This window comes from Gorilla gorilla, chromosome 2 (assembly GCF_029281585.2).
Source record: "Gorilla gorilla gorilla isolate KB3781 chromosome 2, NHGRI_mGorGor1-v2.1_pri, whole genome shotgun sequence".
Taxonomy (NCBI): Eukaryota; Metazoa; Chordata; class Mammalia; order Primates; family Hominidae; genus Gorilla; species Gorilla gorilla.
Window position 1 is genome coordinate 136,998,011 of NC_086017.1, and position 19,795 is coordinate 137,017,805.

Genomic DNA, 19,795 nt, shown 5'->3' on the forward strand with positions numbered 1-19,795 from the left:
AGTTCCTGTGGTCGGACCTGAGGCAGTGATGAAGGCGTCCCACAAGGGGTGCTGTGCTGGGCACTCCAGCCTTGTCTCCAACCTTCAGATGAGGAAGAAGCAGGGAGTCTCAGATTAGTGATGAGTTCAGAGTGGGGAGGCCACTATTCCAGGGACACAGAGGGAATTGCAGAGCTTGTGTCCCCTACCAGCTGCTCGATTTTCCATCACCCACTCCCACCACACTTTCACTTTGTTTTTAAGTGTAATGACTTTATTACTTCTATAAAAAAGGATTCCTACTGAACAAAAAAAGAAAATGTCATTCAGGCACCACATAGAAAGTCAACTTAGAAAAACAACTAATCTTGCAATCACCCAGTAGCTCCCAGAACTGCCACAGAAACACCTGGAGAACATTATCAGATGCCTGTGTGGGATACAGAGGTGGGAAGAGGAGAGGCTGAAAAAGGGTCTGGCCGGCCCTGCAGTCTGCAGCTTCAGGATAGCACTTCAAGCTGGTCCCGGGTAGAGCCTGCGTCCAGCCATCAGTTCAAGGGGATTCTGGCTGCCAGACATGAACTGCCCCCATTGTAGCTCATGACTCTGGGATACTCTAGTGTCTGCCTCAGATTTACTGTATTTAATAAGATGTTTGAATTGTTTGGGGCCTGCTTGTTTATCGACAGTTTTTCAACAAATGCTTTTGTTAGGGGCCAGGAAAAAAAACACATGTAAAAAAAGAGTTACGGATAAGCTCATGGGTGGGTGCATGTCTCTATGCGTTAAGAGTGGCTGTGTAAGAATGGTACTCTCTATGCATGCTCTGCCAGAACTGGAACTTGCCTCTCGGCCTGACCCTCACCCCATTGCCTTTCAAAGATGTTCTGGAGCTTTCTGCAAGCTAAAGCCCAGCCAGACTCCACAGGGCATGGCTGAGAGATGCTTCAACCCAGGGTCTTCTGGGTTGATCTGTGGGGAGTAGGGTGTGTGTGCTCAGCTGGTCTCTCCTCACTCCCCTCCCACCCTGACCACCTCTGGACAGTGGACAAAGCTCTTGTGAGAGAGCCGATAACCCCAGCTTCCTCTTAAGACACTTAGTTGCCTTCTTTGCATTCCTGTCTTTGCAGGTCTCTGGGCAGATGCTGTGGGTGCCCTGCTCAGACCCCTGTGGCTGGTGCCCTGTCCTCCAGCTGCAGCAAGGGCTGGATGATAACGGCCTGCACTGTCCCATCCTTGCTTGCTGTGGATGGATAAGAGCTCCTGTACACAAAGAGGCTGAGGGATTATGCCTGGTGGGTCCTCCACCCCACCCCAGGGGCCACTGAAACCAAAGGCTGACAGAGGTGGGGACAGGCAGGTATAATTGGAGGGTGCAGTTAATACTCCAAAACCCACCCCAGGAGCAGCCCCAGGCTAGACTTCTCCTGAACCTTTACTTTTGCTTTGCTTTCCTCTGCCCTTACTGCCTGGCATGATTTTCTGGAATATTCCCTCAATAAATCACTTGCACAAGAATTTTTACCTTAGATGCTGCTTCTAGGGAACCTGACCACAGACAGATATTCTCTTGCAACTGCATATATCAATCTTGGATACCCAAAACACTACATTGCAGACATCAACAGCAGCCTAGACCTTCTGACAGGGGAGCATGGCAGACTGGACACCAAGAGCGAGCAAAGGCCAGGCCCCATACTGCCATGCCTCACTCCGGTAGGCCGGACACAGCAACACGGCTGGGGGTACCGCGCCCATGGGGTTTGTCCGGACCCTGTCAGTGTGTGGGAAGATCCCTGCCTGCCCTCTCCTACCCCCGGCTGCTCATGTGAGAAGGAGTAGTAGAGTGCATATGAACAGGAAGCTACCATGGCCAAGATCAGCATCACGGCTTTGGAGCCAGAATTTCAGAGTCTGAATCCCAGCTCTGCCACGGGCTAGCTTGGATGATCCTGGACAAGTTATTTAAATCTCTGTTTTTTTCCTCTGTAAGGATATAATATTTATACATATCTCATAGTGTTGTTAGGCAGATTAAATTTAACGTGTATACATTGTTCTGGTATAAAAGGTGCTCCATCAGTGTTTGCTGGTACCGTGAGTTGTAGTCTGCTAATAACAAGAGCAGGTGGCCAGCATGGCTCCCAAGGCTCTGCACGTGCTAAGTCACCATGGCATCACCGTTCAAAGAGATGGGAGCTGAGGCACAGAGGCTTAATGACCCCACACCCAGAGGTGCTTCTGATAGACCAGAGAGGCCCTGAACCCAGGCTCCCTAGGAGGGCTTCTCTCTGATTCTAGGTTGCCTGACACCCACACAGGGCACTCAGCCTGGAGATGGGTGCCTAGCCAGGAAGGGTAGGGAGCCCAGCTTTCCCAGAACAGAGAAGTGGGTAAACTGCCTCGGACACCCTGTGCTCAGGACCAGCCGGGCGGTCAGGGACAAATCAGGGTCAGTGTTCCTTCCTGGGTCTGGTTTTTTCCATTTTCTCCAGAGGAGCCTAGGGTCTTCCTGTGAGGCCTGAGTCCAAGGACAGGAGCATGGGTGGCTTTGAGCAGGCAAGTGACCCACAGCCGTGCCCTTACCATTTTGTCATCATTCCCAAAGAGGATGAGTCCTGCTTTGGTGACCACCCCTGGCCGATGGGCTCCTGGGATGGGCAAAGCGTCTCCCTCGGGCACCAGGCCTGAAGTGTTCAGCGTTGAGTTGAAAAATGTCAGTTTCTGTCGAGGGGAGAAATACCAGAAGATGGTGGGTGAGAAGAAGCCCCCGAAGCCAGTAGCCCAGGCAGGTCTGAGCAGGGCTGGGAGAGGGAGAGGGAGAGGGGCCAGGGGTAGCTGAGACCTGGGAGCCGGCTCAAAGCCCATGTGACCCCTGAGGCCCTTTCTCCTGGGGCACAAACAAGACCTGGAGGAGCCTCAGTGGCCTCAGGGAGCTGATGGCAGGTCTGCCTCAACTCTGCCATAAGACACTTCTCCTTGGCCCCATAAAACCCTTCTACTTGGCCCATGGCCTCAGACCTGAGGTGCACAGACTGGGGGAGAATGTGCTCCAGGCATCATGGAATGAGGCTACCTGCCTTCAGGGTGCTGCCAAGGAGTGGTTGCTTTGATCAGAAGATGCATTTGCTAGTACAAAGGGCTCTGCATTGATGAGGACAGCAGAGAGGCTTCCGGCCACAGTCTGGGCAGTCGGCTGGGGGTCAGGGGTCTGGAGAGTCTGAGACTGTGTGGGGGACAAGACTGCCCTCAAGGTTTGCGCAAAAACCACCACATACAGTCCCACCACCCCTGATGCCTCACTAGAGCCTGTGACCCCCAAGTCTCCCCATCTTCAGCATCTGGCCTGCCCACAGTCATCCTGGCCCTGAATGTGCCGCTCCACCCTGCCTGAGGCCAAGTCAGAGTGAGCATTGGGCCTGGGGTCTCCGCAAGCCCAGTGGTGAGACTCAAAATATTTCACCACCAATACAGCTGGGCCCCAGGGGCACTACAAGGGCCTGGAGGCCTCCAGCTACGCAGGACATCTATCCTTTAGCTACTGCAGGCTGGGTAGGTCTCTCACTCCTGGGGAAAGGCTGGGATGTTTAGGGGGCACCCAGTGGGAGTAGGGGCCAGGGCAGTAGCTATTTATTATACCAACCAGTTCAAACGTGTGTGACAGTTTAATGGCCAGTGGGATACACCAATGCACCTGGCTGGATTCCAGCCATGCAGGGACACACCTGTTCACAGGCCTCTGTCCAGGCTCCCGGCACCTTGTCGTTCCCGCGGATCCAGTTGTGAATGGCCTCTGCCGGCTGGTCCCAGTTGATCTGTGGGGAGCAAGGTGTGTGTGCTCAGCTGGTCTCTCCTCACTCCCCTCCCACCCTGATGACATCTGGACAGTGGACCAAGCTCTTGTGAGACAGCTGGTAACCCCAGCTTCCTCTTAGACACTTGCAGGAGTCCCTGAGCTGGTGCCCCCAGTTCTGGGTGCTCTCTGACCCTCAGTCTCTCATGGGCTGAGCAGACTTCAGAATGGTTTGGGGAAGATAATGTTCTGTTGCTGTCAAGATGGCCCAGACCCTACACAGAGGCCCCAGCACAATGTGCTCAGGCCCGTCCCATAGGGCCCCACCTTTCACTGGCAGGGCCCCTGTGGGTCCCCACACAGCACCCCATACTCCTGAGCTGAGACACAGCCTACAGGCTTCTGAGGCTCCTCCACTGGCTATTGCTCCAGAGACCCGCACTGTCCTCACACCTTGCCTTGAAGACTGCTCGCACTACGGCTGACGTTTTGCCCCCTAACTCCCACTCTTATCTCCCTGTGGGCTTTGCCTGCCCATTCCTCCTAAAGAGGAACAGGAAAGAACCTGGAATGGACCCTGTTCGCTGCCCTCCCAGGTGCCAGGGTCCTCCTCCTCCACGGCTCTCTTCATGCATCCCTGACCTGGGCTGCCCTGTGTTCTGGCCTCAAAGAATTACAACCTGCACCATCTGGGCTGAACCCCAGCCTCCTCAGGCTGCCCTCTACAACCCCAGTCTGCTCACAGGCAGGATGAGGGTGTGGAGGGACCCAGCACTCACCTTGGCCGTCTCCTTCTTCTGAATCCCCTCATACGTGGCTCCTTCCTCAGGCTGAGGGAGTCTGGGGGCTTTGCCCTCAGCGATCAGCCTCACGGCCTGCACCTGGGGAGATCCGGTGGGTTGCTATCCCCAGCAGTAGGACCTTGCCTCCTTCCCAGCCCCAGGGCCCACATTGAGCCTGGACCCTTCCCCAGACTGACCAGACTTGCCTGGCACACAGCAGTCACCCAAGAAACACCTGCCATATGAACAAGGGAGTCAGGGTGAGCCTAACTTCTATTGCACAACGGACACAGACCCGTCCTGTCTACCTGGCAAAGGTTTAGATTACATGATCTTACATCTTCTGATATCTTAGATGATTATATAAACTGTAAAGCCCTGCAGGTTTTACACAAATGTCCATGTTGCTGTCTAAGCCTTCTCTGCCTTTAAAGAGAGTGGGTCCTGAGCCCCGTGGTGGGCTTGAAGGTGGAAGTTTGGAGGTCTGAGATGAAGCAGGAAGTTGTTTCTCTGTGACAGGAAAGAAGAAGGTGGTGGGAAAGGAATCAGAGAGGGAGAAGGAGAGCCAAGGAGTCTGGGCCCACATGAGCAAGAGCCTGAGGGAAGAGACCGGGAGGTGCCAAGAATGGGAAGTGACCGGGTGTCAGAGCATCTGAGGCAGGGCTGCCCAATGGAGCCCTCTGTGGTGATGGATGAGTTCCAAGTCTGCACGGTCCAACACGGTGGCCAGGGGACTTAGAATGTGGCTGAGACTGAGGAACTGAATTTTTCAGTATAATTCATTTTAATTGATTTAATAGCTGCATGTTACCAGTGGCTGCCTTGTTGGACAGTGCAGCTTCAAGGAGTATTTGAGTTGCTTGCCGTGGGAAGCACAGGTAAGCTCCCTCTCTGTACCACTAAATCTCCAGCAACTCTACTTTGTTCACTATTTTTGTGAGCTGGTCAATCTGTGGGGAAGACAAGTTTAACACAACCGAAAAATAAAAGGCAATGGCCAGGAGCTGAGGAGGACGAGGGGACGGTGGACACTGCAGCTGCTCTTCCTGCTGCGCCCAAACAGCAAGGGCTCCCCAGGGCCTCCTTCCCTCCTGCTGCATGCCTGGATAGCACCTCTGCCTCTGGCCGTCCCTGCCAGCCCGCCCTCGGGCAGGGGCAAGCAGCCCTCACATATGATCCCCGGGCCCCTCCTGCAGCTGCGGGCTCCGGCCCATAGCCTGCCACCCTGCCTCTCAGCAGTACCAGCTGCCCAGGTGACTGAGCCGCCCTGCCGCTCAGGCCATGTGACCACAGGTCACGGCCTTCCCAGCAGGAAGCATGTCACTGAGACAGCCTATCAGAGCACTCCATCACCCCAGCTGGTGATTGGCTCATGAGGATCACATGACCCCCAAGCTGGCCAATCAGAATCTCCCCTGATTTGTGATTGATGAATTCTAGGAGAAAAAGGGTTTCTCTTTCCCTGGAATCAAGAATTAGAATCCTTGAGCTATAGTGGCTATCTTTCCTCTAATTCAGGGCAGCCAAACTGAGAATGAAGCTAATCACACAGAGAAAAGGAGAATCAACGAGGGAAGGAGAGAGAAATAGAATCCTAACGATGTCATAATTGAAGCTCCTGGATTCAGCAGGGTGTGACCCAGTCCCTGCCTTTAGCCTTGTCTATTGAACGGGCCCCAAAATGTCCCCTTTTTGCCAAACGCTTTTTGAGCTGGGTTCTCTCCGTTGTGAGCAAGATTCCCTCCTAATACAATACACTGTTTGTCCTAATCCTGCCTCTGAAACCTTGAAGTGAGAACTCCTCTCCCTCCAGAATCCTGAATTTGGGGAACAGATTCCTGGCCTCCAGGAGCGGTGGGCTGGGTCTAGGGAGGATGCTTGAGGGTGCGTCGGGGCGGGCAGGGCGCGGCCGGCTCCAGGTCCTCACCATCCCTTTGATGCCTTCAGGGAAGAGGAAGCGGTTGTACAGCGTGCTCACGGTGTCGTCCGGGAGCACCTCACACTCCTTCTGCAGCAGCAGGTCTCCGGTGTCCAGACCATCATCCGCCCAGAAGATGGAAAACCCCCCTTTCTTATCTCCGTGAATAAGGGTCCTAGGAAGCAGAAGAGTGAAACCTGGAGTCCGCGATGAAGGGCCACGGAGGATGCCCTGGGTACAGGCCCGTGGACCTGCCACCCTCCAGGAGGCCCTCTCTTCCCAGGGGTAGGACTGACACCGGCTCCGGCGGGAAACGGAAGAAGGAAAACAGCATGTATTGATAACAACCATGGGCCAGGAATTGTGCTAAAAGCTCTATATGCCTTATGTAACTGAGTCCTCACAGCAGGGATAACAGGTATACTCGGTTTACAGATAGGAAAACTAAGGCCCAGAAAAGTGAAGCGACACCCACAAAGATCAGAGAGCCTGAATCTCAACAGACCAGTCTGACTACAAATCCACTCTCTTTTCTCAACTCAAATGTCTTCCCTCTTTGACCACCCATCTGCCTTGTCACCCCATTTGTTGTCTTGGGAATTCTGTCCCCTCAGAGTACCTTGTGGAGGCCATCCTTTGCTCCATCTTTATCTCTTTCTACGAAGTGTGCTGCCCAGAGCAGCGGTAGTGGAAGTTAGAGTAGGACCCCCAGCCCACCGCCTGGGGTGGCACCCTGGCCCCTGAGCCTCCTGGTGCCCTCTCTCTCCCTGCGCCTTCTGGTGCCCTCTCTGTCTCAGCTGGGGGATGGGAACACTGACAGTGCCAGCTTCTCCAATAACTGTGGGAATGCAGAGTGCTTAGCAACACCTGCTCCCAGTGCCCTAGAGCCTTCACTCATTGATAACATTGCACAGCCTGTTCTGTGGCTGACATCTGGCAGCCACAGGACAGGCACCTGCATGATGCCCACTCTACAGCCCTAGAAATGCTTTGGGCTAATGGAAAGCGACAAGTCAGGCTAATGGAGGGACATGTATGGGGATGGCCCCCTGTGTTTTTGCCCCATCTCACCAGTTGATGGCCGAGGCCCCTCGGTGCCTAGGGAGCAGTGACGGGTGATAGATGATGGAGCCATGCCGGGGGGCACTGATTATCTCCATGGGGATGAATTGGCTGCAGAAGGGCAGGACGTTGAGCTCAGCCCCCAAAGCCTGGTATTTTGCCACCACATCAGGCAAAGCCTGTCCTTTTGCACGCCACCGGGAGAACTTGAATACCGGCACTCCATCCTTCTCAGCTTCCAGACCTGTGGGACGGTGGATAAGAAACTGGCCCCTCTCCATAACCCACCCACACGCAGCCACCTCTGCCTTCCCAGCAGAGCGGCTCATAGGCCTTCTCTCCATTCCTGCCCCCTCACCCACACCCCAGCCAGGCTCCACTGGGCAACACAGATGGATGCACCAGCCAAGCACGAGGCTCTGGGGACTTTCCTGCCTGCACCCTGACTTCTGCAGAACCCCAGGACCTCTGAGTGCCTCCCTCTTCCAGAACCCAGATGGCTGACCTCTGCCCTCATTCCTCTCCTGAGGCCTTGCCATCCCCGTCACTGAGTTTCTGTCTTCCAGCCCCCTCTACTGCTCACTCTGTGATGGGGACTGCCCCCCCACAGATGGCATTTCTGCTTTGTCAACTGTTCCCTGATGGAGGAAGAAGGGGAAGAAGGGCAACAGGGCATCCTCACTCCTTTCTGTCCAGTGGGTTCCTGTCCTGTGAGCCTCCCCCAGCCCAGCTTCTTCATCCCAGTCACAGTCGTTCCTTCTCAGAGCAATGGCTAAATCAGTTTTTCCATCATCTGCAGAACTAGCCTCAGTATGCACACATGCACACGCGCGCACAAACACACACACACACACACACACACCCCAGAGGACCAGATACAGCCTGCAGGGCCCCTCCTCCTGCCCCGTCACCAGCACACCCTCCTCACAGGTCTGGATTACAGGCCCAAGCTCCCAAGTTTTTATAGTTAAAGCATCCTCCTTTATCTTAGCTTTACAGTGGCAGCTGCTTCCTGCAGTCACTGTCCCCAATAACTTTGGGCTCTCTGCCTTCCACTCTTCAATACCCAAGGAACACTTCTTTGTATTCAGTTCTCTGTTAGAGCCTCTGGTGTGATGTTTGGGCCCTGACTGGACTGGCTCTCCTCTCCAGCCTCCTCCTCTGTCACTCTGTCCTGGTGTCTGGTAGTTTTGAGAGAGGGTGGGATGTGATGTCAGCAGATTGGACTGCACTTGCAAAAGCTGTCCCACAGTGACCAATGAAATACTGCTGCAAGACATCTGAGATCAAGGCCAAGTAGGAGTCCCAGCCAGGCCTGGTCTGGGTCCAGGGTCAGCAGCTGGGGTCAGTGGTCACTTAGTGGCTGGGTGTAGGACCCAGGCTGTGGTGGGGTCAGGGTATGTCATGGGTCACTTGTGGTCAGGTCCAAGACTGAAGCCTGGCTGGCATTGGGTGTTGGGTGTTGGAGTTGATTCTAGGGCCAGGCTGCAGCTTCCCCACTGAGGGAGACTGGCTTTCCTTAACAAACTACACCTCTGTGCCTGGCCAGGCCTACAAGCCCCCTTTCCTAATCCTGGCCCTCTATCCTTAAGCCCTGCCCCACAGTCTGTCTCCATCAGGCCTGAGAAGGACCAGTCAGTGTTCCTAGAGGGTCTGTTCATCCAAGCTGAGGCCCCTGCATCCTGTCTGCTGAGGTTCCCAGCTCAAAGGCAGTGACCCAGACCCGTGATTCTCAAAATGTGCTTTTCCTCGTACAAGAGATGCCAGTATCTCCCAGGAACTTGTCCCAGGTTAACAATTTCACCTAATTCTGACTTTTCCACCTCATTCTGAATCCGAAACTCCCAGGGTGCGCGCAGTACTCTCTGTGTTTTTTTCTTTTCTTTTAAAAAATTAAAATGCCAGGGGAGAGTGCAAATGCAGTTCCCCATTACCACAAATTATGCAGTCGAGTTTCCCACCTTTGGGGAAATTGCAGGGATCAGCACATCCAGAGTACAATGGAGAAGACTCGCCCTGGGAAAACCACCTTCGTGATCGTGGTCTCTCCCCTGCTGGGTAAGTAGAGCACTGTGTGTTTTGACGGCAGCCCCAGCAATGGTGATGCCGTGCATGCCCACCTTTCAGAACATGGACCCCCCAGTTCAGAACATGGAGACCTTCCCAAGCGTGGGTGCTGGGTCAGAGAAGCTCTGTGTGGGACCTGGGACCAGGCTGGGCTTCTCTATAGCCCTTCTCCAGGACCCTAACGCCACCCCATGATCAGGTGGGGAGGGATCTCCACTTTATTCCAGAAAAGCCCAGCAGCCTGTTGGCACTGGAGCAGTATTCAAGGTAGACCACTTATGGCTGCCTCCCAGCTAGAGCACGGGCCCTGCAGACTTCTGCTCCCAGACTCCCACCCACTGCTTCCCTTCTATGTGGATGGGCGGGCCGCCCTCCATCAGCTTCCCTGCTCCATTGGCTCACTCACCCAGGGGGTCTGCCTTTCCATCCTTGTCTGGAACAGTGAACACACCCACCACTTCGTGGCCCTCCTTCCTCAGGTGGCAGTAAACTTCCTGGCCAAACAGGCTCTGTCCAATCACTGCAATCTTCATGGTAGCAGGAGGGTTGGAAGGACCTGGAGAAGGAATAAGGCAGCAATTAGACAGAGATTGCTGGTCTCAGAGAAGCCAGCCCTGGTTCAAGACAGGGCAGTTCATGGCACCTGGCCTGCTCTACCCCAGTCCCCTCTGTGGCTCTGTGTGTGGCAGGCCACTGAGGGGAGACTGCCACTGTAAGAGAGACCAGATGAAACATGTACACATGACCCAGTGGATCCCTAATGTCAGAATATTCAATGCCACAGCAGGTGAGCTGGAAATGGATTGTAGAATTAGGGGATTTCTTTTTGAAACCTTCCAAACTGGCATGGAATGTTGGGTGTCAAGATGTTTGATATGTATTTGAGCATATTTCTGTAACTAACCAGTTCTATGGCCTTGGTCAAGTCACACTTGTTCATAAGAAAGATGCCACATCTCTCAAATGGCTTTCAGCCTACAAATTAGGCTTATTCCTCTGAGCCAGGAGTCACAAAAGGAGCAAGGGGAGTCCCCGCCGAAGGGGCTGTCCAGCTGAGCTGCAACAGAAAAGGAGCCTGCGTGGGCGGGCCTGAGGCTGAAGGTGGTGGAAAGTGGAATGGGATTCCACTAAGGAAGATGTGTAGAATGAAGCCTAGCCAATCATGCACATTCTCCAAAGATCGGTCATTCATTCACCTCACGCATATCTGTAAAACCTGAACTATTATTCACTTAATACAGTTCTTTAAATTGTCCTTTTACCAAAATAAGATTTTTTTTGGAAAATTTTATTAAAGTAATGTATACTTCATACATACAGAAAGTGCACAAATCATAGATGTGTAGCTCAATGAATTTCACAAACCAAACACACCACTGTCAACACCACCAAAAAGAGAAAACTCCAGGAACTCTTTGAGCCTCTTCTAGTCACTACATTTACCAAGAATGATGGGACTTCTAACAGCATCGAATGGTTTCGCTTGATATATATATATCCCCTTTATATGTATTCATTTTACATAAATGGAACCATGCAGTGTTTTGTAGATTTTCTCCCTCAACATTATCTTTGTGGTTGCATGTAGCTGTACTGAGTTTATTCTCATTGCTGCAGAGTATTTTGATATGTGGATGACCTCTAGTTCATTCATTCATTCTATTGTTAATGGAATTTGGGTAGTTACCAGTTTAAAGGTATTAAAAATAGGATGCTACAAAGATACTTGCACATGGTCTTCATGGTACATATGTACACATCTCTGTCAGGTGTGTACTTAGGGTGGAATTCCTGGGTCATAGGTGTGAAAATTTCCAGCTTTAACAGATGCTGCCAGTTTTCCAGAGTGGTTGTATTAGTTTCCACTTCCATGTGCTCTCCATCTTGGCTTGTGTCTTCATTTTTGCGCTTTTCCTAACATGAAATACAGCTGTCTCATTGGGGTTTAATTTGCAATTCCCTGATGACCAATGAAGTCGAGTGCCTTTTCCTGTTTCTTGGCTATTTGGATATCCTTTTGTGGGAATCATCTCTTCAAATCTTTTGTCTGTTTTTTTCCATTGGGTGGTTTTATTCTTATTGAAAGGGAGTTTTTTTGTATTGTTGCTCTGTTTTGTTTTTTAATCATCTAGACTGTGAGTTCTTTGTCAGATATGTGTATGGAAAATATCTTCCCTAATTCTGTGGCTTGCCTTTTTCATCCTCGTATAATGTCTTTTGATGAACAGATGTTCTTAAACTTAATATAGTACATTTTATCAAACATTTCCTTTATGTTTAGTGGTTCTTGTATTCTATTTAAAAAATCTTTGCCTACTCCAAGTTCATGAAGATGTTCTCCTTGTCATTCAAGATCTTTATTGTTTTGCCTTTTACATTAGATGTGCAATCCCTCTGGAACTGATTTTTTCATACAATGTAAGGTAGAAGTCCAGAATTTTTTTTCCATGTGTATATAAAATTAACCCAGCACCAGTTACTGAAAAGACGTTTCTTCATTGAAAAGGATCATACATGTACACATCTATCTTTGAACCTTTGGTCAGTTTGTCTATCTTTGCATTTAGTATAGCTTAAAAATGTTTTTTGTTGTAGTGGTGAAGATACATAACCTAAAGCTTTATTGTAGCTGATCTACCTAGTAGTTGTGAAGTGGTATTTCATTGTGGTTTTGATTTGTATTTTCCTATTGAATCATGATGTTAAACATCTTTTCATGTGCTTTTTGGCCATTTGTATACCTTCTTTGGAGAAATGTTTATTCGAGTTTTGACCCATTTTAAAAATTGGTTTGTCTTTTTTGTTGCTAGCATATAGAAATACAATTGATTTTGTACATTGACGTTGTATTAACTAGCACCTTAATTGCTTCACATATAAATTTTCATACTGTGTAGATTCTTTGTGGTTTTCTAAGTATAAAATCATGTTATGATGTTGGTTTTAATTCTTTCTTTCTAATACTGAAGTCTTTCATTTCATTTACTTTCTTATAGTACTTGCCAATATATCCACTACAATATTGAATACAGATGGTGATAGTAGTTCCTGTCTCATTCCTGTGACCTTGGGAAGAAGCCATTCAATATTTGACCATTGGTTAGCTTTGGGGAATTTTGGTAGATAGACTAGCATATTATGAAAGTTGTCTTATTAATATATTTCTGGCTGCCAATCATGACAAGGAGTTGACTTTTACCAAATGTTCTTCCTATAGGTCATGAGATTTTTATCTTATTGTGGTGGATCATAATGATTGATTTTTAAATGTTAAGCCACCTTTGCATTCTTGGAATGAATACCACTTGACCATGATGTATAACCTTTCTATATATCTCTGAATTTGAAGAGCTAGTATTTTATTTGTTTTTAAATCTATGCTTGTAAAAAATATTGACATGAACCAGTCCCAGTGGCTCATGACTGCAACCCCAGCACGTTGGGAGGCTGAGGTGGGCAGATTGCTAGAGGCCAGGAGTTCAAGACCATCCTGGGCAACATAGTGAGACCCCATCTCTGCAAAAACAAACAATAGCTGGACATGGTAGTGCGTGCCTGTAGTCCCAGCTACTTGGGAGGCTGAGGCATGAGAATCACTTGAGTCTGGGAGGTCTAGGCTAGAGTGAGCTGAGACCCCACCACTGCACTCCAGCCTGGGCAACAGAGTGAGACTATGTCTTAAAAGAAAAGGTAAGGCAAGGCAAGGCAGGGCGGGGCAGGGCAGGATGAGGCAGAAAAGAAGAAAAGAAATATTGATGTGTCAAATACTTCATTGTAACAAATGTCCTATTCAGGTTTTCGTGTAGCTTTCTCTTTCTTTCAACTTTTATTTTAGAAACAGGGGGTGCAGGTGCAGGTTTGATATATGAACATATTGCACCCAGGTAGTAAGCACAGTACCCAACGGAGTTTTTTCAACCCATTCCCGTACTCCCTCTAGTGGTCTGCAGTGTCTGTTGTTCCCATTTTATGTGCATGTGTGCTCAATGTTGAGCTCCCACTTACAAGTGAGAACATGCAGTATCTGGTTTTCTGTTTATGCCTTAATTCGCTTAGGATTACGGCCTCTAGTCCACCCATGTTGCTGCAAAAGACATGCTTTCACTCTTTTTTATGGTTGTGTAATATTCCGTGGTGTATATGTACATTTTATTTATCCAATCCACCATTGTTGGGCACCTAAGTTGATTCCCTGTCACTGCTGTTATGAATAGTCCAACGACGAACATACGAGTGCATGTGTCTTTTTCATATAATGATCTATTTTCCTTTGGGTATATACCCAGTGATGGGATTGCTGGGTTGGATGGTAGTTCTAAGTTCTTTAAGAAATCTCTAAACTTTTCTTTAAGAAACTTCCACAGTGGCTGAACTGATTTACATTCCCACCAACAGTGTATAAGCGTTGTTTTCTCTATAGCCTCACCAGCACTGTTGTTTATTGACTTTTTAGTAATAGCCATTCTGACCAGCGTAAGATGGTATCTCATTGTGATTTTGATTTGCATTTCTCTAATGATTAGTGATGAGGAACATATTAAAATGTTCCTCATTTTAATTAGCGATGAGGAACATATTAAAATGTTCCTCATTTGTTGGCTGCTTGTACGTGTTTTTTTGAGAAGTGTCTGTGCATGTCCTTTGCCCATTTTTTAATGGGGTTATTTGTTTTTTGCTTATGGAAGGGATGTTGGATTTTATCCAAAGCTTTTTCTGTATCTATTGAGGTGATCATATAGTTTTTGCTTTTAATTCTGTTTATGTGGTGAATCACATTTATTGATTTGTGTATGTTAAACCAGCCTTGCATCCCAAGAATAAAGCCCACTTAAGCATAGTATATTAACTTTTTGATGTGCTGCTGGATTTGGTTTGCTAGTATTTTGTTGAGGATTTTTGTGTCTATGTTCATCGGGGATATTGGCCTGAAGTTTTCTTTTTTTGTTATGTCTCTGCCAGATTTTGGTATTAGGCAGATGCTGGCTTCACAGAATGGGTTAGGTAGGATCCCCTCCTTTTCAATTTTTTTGTAATACTTTCAATAGGATTGGTGTCATTACTTCTTTGTATGTCTGGTATAATTCAGTGTGAATCCATCTGGCCCTGAGCTTTCCTTGGTTGGTAGTTGTTTTCATTACTGATTCAGTTTCAGAGCTCAATATTGGTCTATTCAGCATTTCAATCTTTTCCTACTTCAGTCTTGGGAGATTGTGTGTTTCTAGGAATTTATCCATTTCCTTTAGATTTTCTCATTTGTGTGCATATATTTGTTCACAGTATTCTCTAAGAATCTTTTCTAATTTCTGTGGATTGGTTGTAATGTCATCTTTGCCATTTTTGACTATACTTATTTGGATCTTCTCTTTTTGTGTGTTAATGTAGCTAGTGGTCTAATGATCTTGTTTATTTTTATTTTTTTTGAAAAACCAACTCTTGGTTTCATTGATCTTTTGTATGGATTTTTGCATCTCAATTTCATTCAGTTCTCTAATTTTTACTTCTTTTCTTTGACTGGCTTTGGGGTTGGTTTGTTCTTTTTTTCTAGTTCCTTTAGGTGAAGTTAGTTTGTTAATTTGAGATCTTTCTATCTTCTCGATGAAGCCATTTAGTACTAGAAACTTTCCTCTTAACACTGCTTTAGCTGCATCTCAGAGATTCTGGCAAGAGGTTCCACATATTCAGGGTTTCTTCTACTTTAAACCTCACTCCTCCTCCTTCTCCACCGGTTCAAAAACTGCTCCAACCAGTCAAACCTCCTCTGCCATTCTCCCTCTCCGGGAAGTGGCCAGGGTTAAAGGCATTGCTCACGTTCATGTCCCCTTCTCCATGTCTGATTTGTGCAGATAGAACAGCTTCTGGGATCTTTCTCTAAAAATCCCTCTCATTATCACAGGGAATTCCTGCACATAACTCAATCCTTTCATTTAACTTGGCATAACATTTATATAATTCCAAAATCCACCCTTACCTTTAATAAAAAAGAGTGCTCAGCTTAATTAAAATGGATATCCAAGAAAGTATATTCAAAAGTCCTTTATGTTTTTCTCTTCATAAATCTTGTTTTCCTGAAAAAAGTTTTTTTCTCAGTCAAAGTTACATTTCTCCAGTCTGTCTTGCTACTTTTAGTGCATGTTTATAGAAACTTAACAATGTCTTTATTAATAATTTTATTATAAAATTTCATAAATCATGTTTTTCAAAATAAATTTGTATCAAATCCAGCTTCCCAAAAATGCTAATAGTTAAGTATATCAATGTACTAAGTAAATCATTCACTTGTACCCATTGGGAAAATTTAATGTTACTGCCCTTCACAGTGAAAAAAAAATCTTTCATTTTAAAAATTAAATTTAAAAATGTTACATAAGTTGGCACTTCAGTAGTGTATACACTAGCATTAGTTTATACACTACTTTTGCCACTGGGGAATTCAAGTTAAAATGTGCCTCTGTCATATAGCTCTAAAATACATCTTTCATTCATAATTTCTGCTCATACAATTAAATAGTTTGGGTCATTTTCATTTATACTATAAAACAAAAGCAAACTAGTCCAGTTTAATTTTTTATACTTAAAATACTGCACATTTTCTATATATGAGTCATTCAGATTAGTATCTACGTAGATTCAGTCAAATCCAACCATAAATTCAAGTTATTATACTATATAAGCCTATAAAATACATAGAAGTATTATTACTTTGCCTTTATAACAAAACCCAAGAGTCTGTTTCAATTTATAACTTCAGCATTTAAGCAAAAAGATTTTAGTTCCCAAAGTTCTAAAAAAATGACAAAACAATAAGGAAAAAAGGAACCAGGGCTTAGTGCCGCATATTTTTCTCTTGGGGTTGTAAGGTAGTCTCCTTCTTTTCAGAACACTTTATTGTATTTCACTTATAGACCTAACTTTCTGTGTTGAAGTATAATTCTCATGCTGAAGCTCTAACCTAAAAAGGCAAAAAAAGTTGTCTTCATTGTACAAACATATTCATCGCTTTAACAAGATAATAAGGAAACAAAATTTAGAATGCAAGCTAAGTAAGAATACTATCTCTATAAACATGTCCCTAAGATAAACCACAATTGGCAGCTAATTTACCTGTCTAGAAAATCTCAGTTCCCACCAGCAAAAATATCCTCAGTGGCTAGTGCACCTTAAGAAAAATCTGGCATACTAAATAAATAATGTTCACGTGGGAGCCAGAAGCTGGGTAAGCCTTGCCTTTAGACTCCTCTGTGACTACAACAATAAAGCCAGCACTTTTAAAACTAGTAAGCATTCACTTGTCAGTATCATAAAGAGTATTGCTCAACTAAACTTTGCTCCCACCTGTTCAGTAGTTACTTGTTTCTACCTAAGCACTCACCTTGCGATTTTACCCAAGTGTTTAAAATTGAAAAAACAGCATTACACTTCAGAGCTACTTCGCCCAAATTACAAAATGAGTCAGTGTTTTTAGTTTCAAGTCACACACAAAAAAACTTAACACATTTTACATTAAAGTTAAAAATTGCTAAAAGTTACCATTATAACATGTAATTAAAACTGCTAAACATGGATTTGCATGCAAGGTGTATAAAAATAGTAAAAAGTGTTTTTAGTTAAAAATTATAAAAAGGCATAAAAATGTACATTTTGCTGAAGAATAATAAATTGTCCTAAAATTAAATAAAATAAAGTGAAAGGTTTAAGCAAATTGTAAAAACATCATAAAAATTAATTCTGCAAATAAAACTCTTGTGTGTTAACACATTAACTAAACTCAAAAGGGTATTATATTTTTTTCTGTAAATTAAACACTAAAATAAAAGCACCACAAGATTTTCTTAAAATGCTAATCTACTCTTTAGCAAAACTTGTCAAGGGTTATAATGGGCATATAAAAATCTCACTTCATAGTCAAACTCATTAAAATTAAATAAAATTATCTATAAGGTTTCATTAAAATTAAAGTTAACATTAATAGCAAACTAATGAAAGGGTAAAATTTAACTTTCTCTCTTAAACAAAATTTTCCTGTAATACAAAAGACTAATAAATGGTTTTTGCTTTTCCAGATTGTTATCTCATCATTTTAGCAAAACAAAACAAACAGAAAAAAAACTTATGGTAATCTAAAATTCTATTTCATAATATCGAGGGTTTTAAATTTTAAACATATTTAACAGTCTTCCCCAAATCAAACTTTAGTCTCGAGGTTGTCTTTCCTAACCCCTGGCTTTTCGGTGCTGCACAAAACCCCTAAACCATCCAAAAAGAGGTAAACAGAATTATTTAGCAACATAAAATTTCCAAAAGACTGTCTAATAGGTTATATTCTAAGGAATAATATTAACATATGTTCCAAAACTGTATGGGATGTCTAAGGTTCTTATGTCTAAATATGTGCTATTAATCACACTTAAAGTTGTTATGTTGGGTTATTGTAAACCACAAAAACAACCACATTTCTTTGTCAATTGTGTTTCTAACAGTATCCAAACTAGACATTTTGTTATTTACAGACAATTTTTATTTTGTTTGAATTATCTTCAAAACATGGTTTATATTCAAGCTGTGAAACTTTAACAAGCGCTCTCAAAGGCAGGTTTCTCACAACAGCAACAACAACAAAACATGCAGAACTCACAAAAAGCTAAAATGTTTATAAATATCAAGCAAAACAAAAATTAAGAAAATGCACTAAACTAATAAAAAACAAAAACAAGTTTTTACCTTTTCCTTAGAATGCTGCTAATCTTTATCTTATTTTTCAGAGTCAAGAAAACTTGTCTTAAGCTAGCTACAGCCTTTAACAACTAAGTAAAGTATACTCCTGTAAATAGAATTTAAAGCGTGTTTTTTTCTCTTTGCCTAGTTCCTCTAGAATTTAAAAACTAGTTATAAGCGTTCTTAAAGGACAACACTACAGTTGTTTGCATCAGTGCAATAAGAATCTATTTTCTTTTGTAACAGAATACAATTGGAAAAACTGGTTATTTTCCCAAGGCTTTGACTGTAATGGTGTGCTCTCCTCTAAGGAATCAAACTTAAGAAGCCAACGAAACCCTTGGAAAACTGGCCTCATATTTTGTGTGCACAGTCCCTGCACAGGGTTTCTGATGTGTGGTAAGTAAAGAATGTCACTTTCTGACAGGCCAGGAACCCCAAGTTATCTTAAAACCTCAAAAGAAAAGGAATTCACCCAACTCATAAGTATTTAATGGTACAAATCCATGGCTGGGCTTGGCTTTAACAAGTCTTATCTCAAGTTCCTTCTATGTAACAAAGTTCCATCAAAGCCGATTTAAAAGGCCTATGTAGCAAATAATTATTATTGCTGCACTGTATACAAATAATTAAGCCAAGTATAATAAAGCAAATCAGTCCTATCATAAATTGTCTTTTAACAAAAATAGGAAACTGAAAAGTAAAAATTATGTTTCAAAAACTATTTAACTGTTGTTAAATTCTAGTCTTGCCTAACATTTTTCAATTTTTATTATCTTTTACAGTTTAAATTATATCCGTTACAGAAATCAACTCCTGGATACATCACATTCAAGTCAAAGCCTAAAGAGCTGAGAAAGCAACCCCTAACAGTCCAGAAAAAGTCCTATTAATGTAAAAAAAAAATAAGAAATCTTAAGCTAAAAATCATAAAAGTTAAGTAACTAAGTAAAAATTGCTCATCTTACTCAGTCTCAACCCTACCTCACCAAATACTTTTTGTCATTTCTACTTCTCCTTTTAAGCCAACTATTAAAACCTTTTTTAATGAAAATTATTTACTATGACACCCTCACGGGAACTGCTGTACTCACTCTACTATTTGCAGTAGGACTGTGAACCCTCAGAGTGGAATATCAGACAGAGAATCTCAATTACTGTAGCATTTTGCTTAATTATTATCCTTATAGCAGGAATAACAGTTACTAACAAAAAATAACACATGGGTCTTTCCAAACATGCGCCTCTGCCTGTCATTAAAAAAAAAAAAAAAAAAAAAAAAAAGTTGCTTCTGTCTCAACCAGTCGGGCCTAGTAAAAAACGCTGCTGAATAGGAAAGCTAAAAGCAGACTCTTGGCTGGGCGCGGTGGCTCATGCCTGTAATCCCAGCACTTTGGGAGGCCGAGGCGGGCGGATCACGAGGTAAGGAGATCAAGACCATCCTGGTTAACACGGTGAAACCCCGTCTCTACTAAAACTACA

General features: G+C 45.0%; 1 protein-coding gene and 1 non-coding gene across 6 annotated transcripts in view; both read right to left on the reverse strand.

The window, feature by feature from the left end:
- Nucleotides 1–19,795, reverse strand: part of ALDH1L1 (aldehyde dehydrogenase 1 family member L1) — a 94,614-nt gene that overhangs the window by 47,375 nt on the left and 27,444 nt on the right. For 3 of the 5 annotated variants that reach the window (XM_063704124.1, XM_019023661.4, XM_063704125.1), the window contains exons 2-7: nt 10,008–10,157; nt 7,544–7,778; nt 6,482–6,647; nt 4,552–4,653; nt 3,705–3,794; nt 2,566–2,703 (exon numbers count right to left, since the gene is read on the reverse strand). In XM_063704124.1, coding sequence (XP_063560194.1) covers nt 2,566–2,703; nt 3,705–3,794; nt 4,552–4,653; nt 6,482–6,647; nt 7,544–7,778; nt 10,008–10,134 — 858 coding nt within the window. In that variant the 5' untranslated portion in view covers nt 10,135–10,157. Of the gene's footprint in view, nt 1–2,565; nt 2,704–3,704; nt 3,795–4,551; nt 4,654–6,481; nt 6,648–7,543; nt 7,779–10,007; nt 10,158–15,569; nt 15,667–19,795 lie in introns of all 5 variants that reach the window. The other 2 variants (XM_055383861.2, XM_019023662.4) reach the window with 2 other exon arrangements.
- On the reverse strand, nt 9,437–9,600 carry LOC115934248 (U1 spliceosomal RNA). Its single transcript, XR_004070065.2, has one exon. It is a non-coding gene; the product is annotated as a U1 spliceosomal RNA (small nuclear RNA).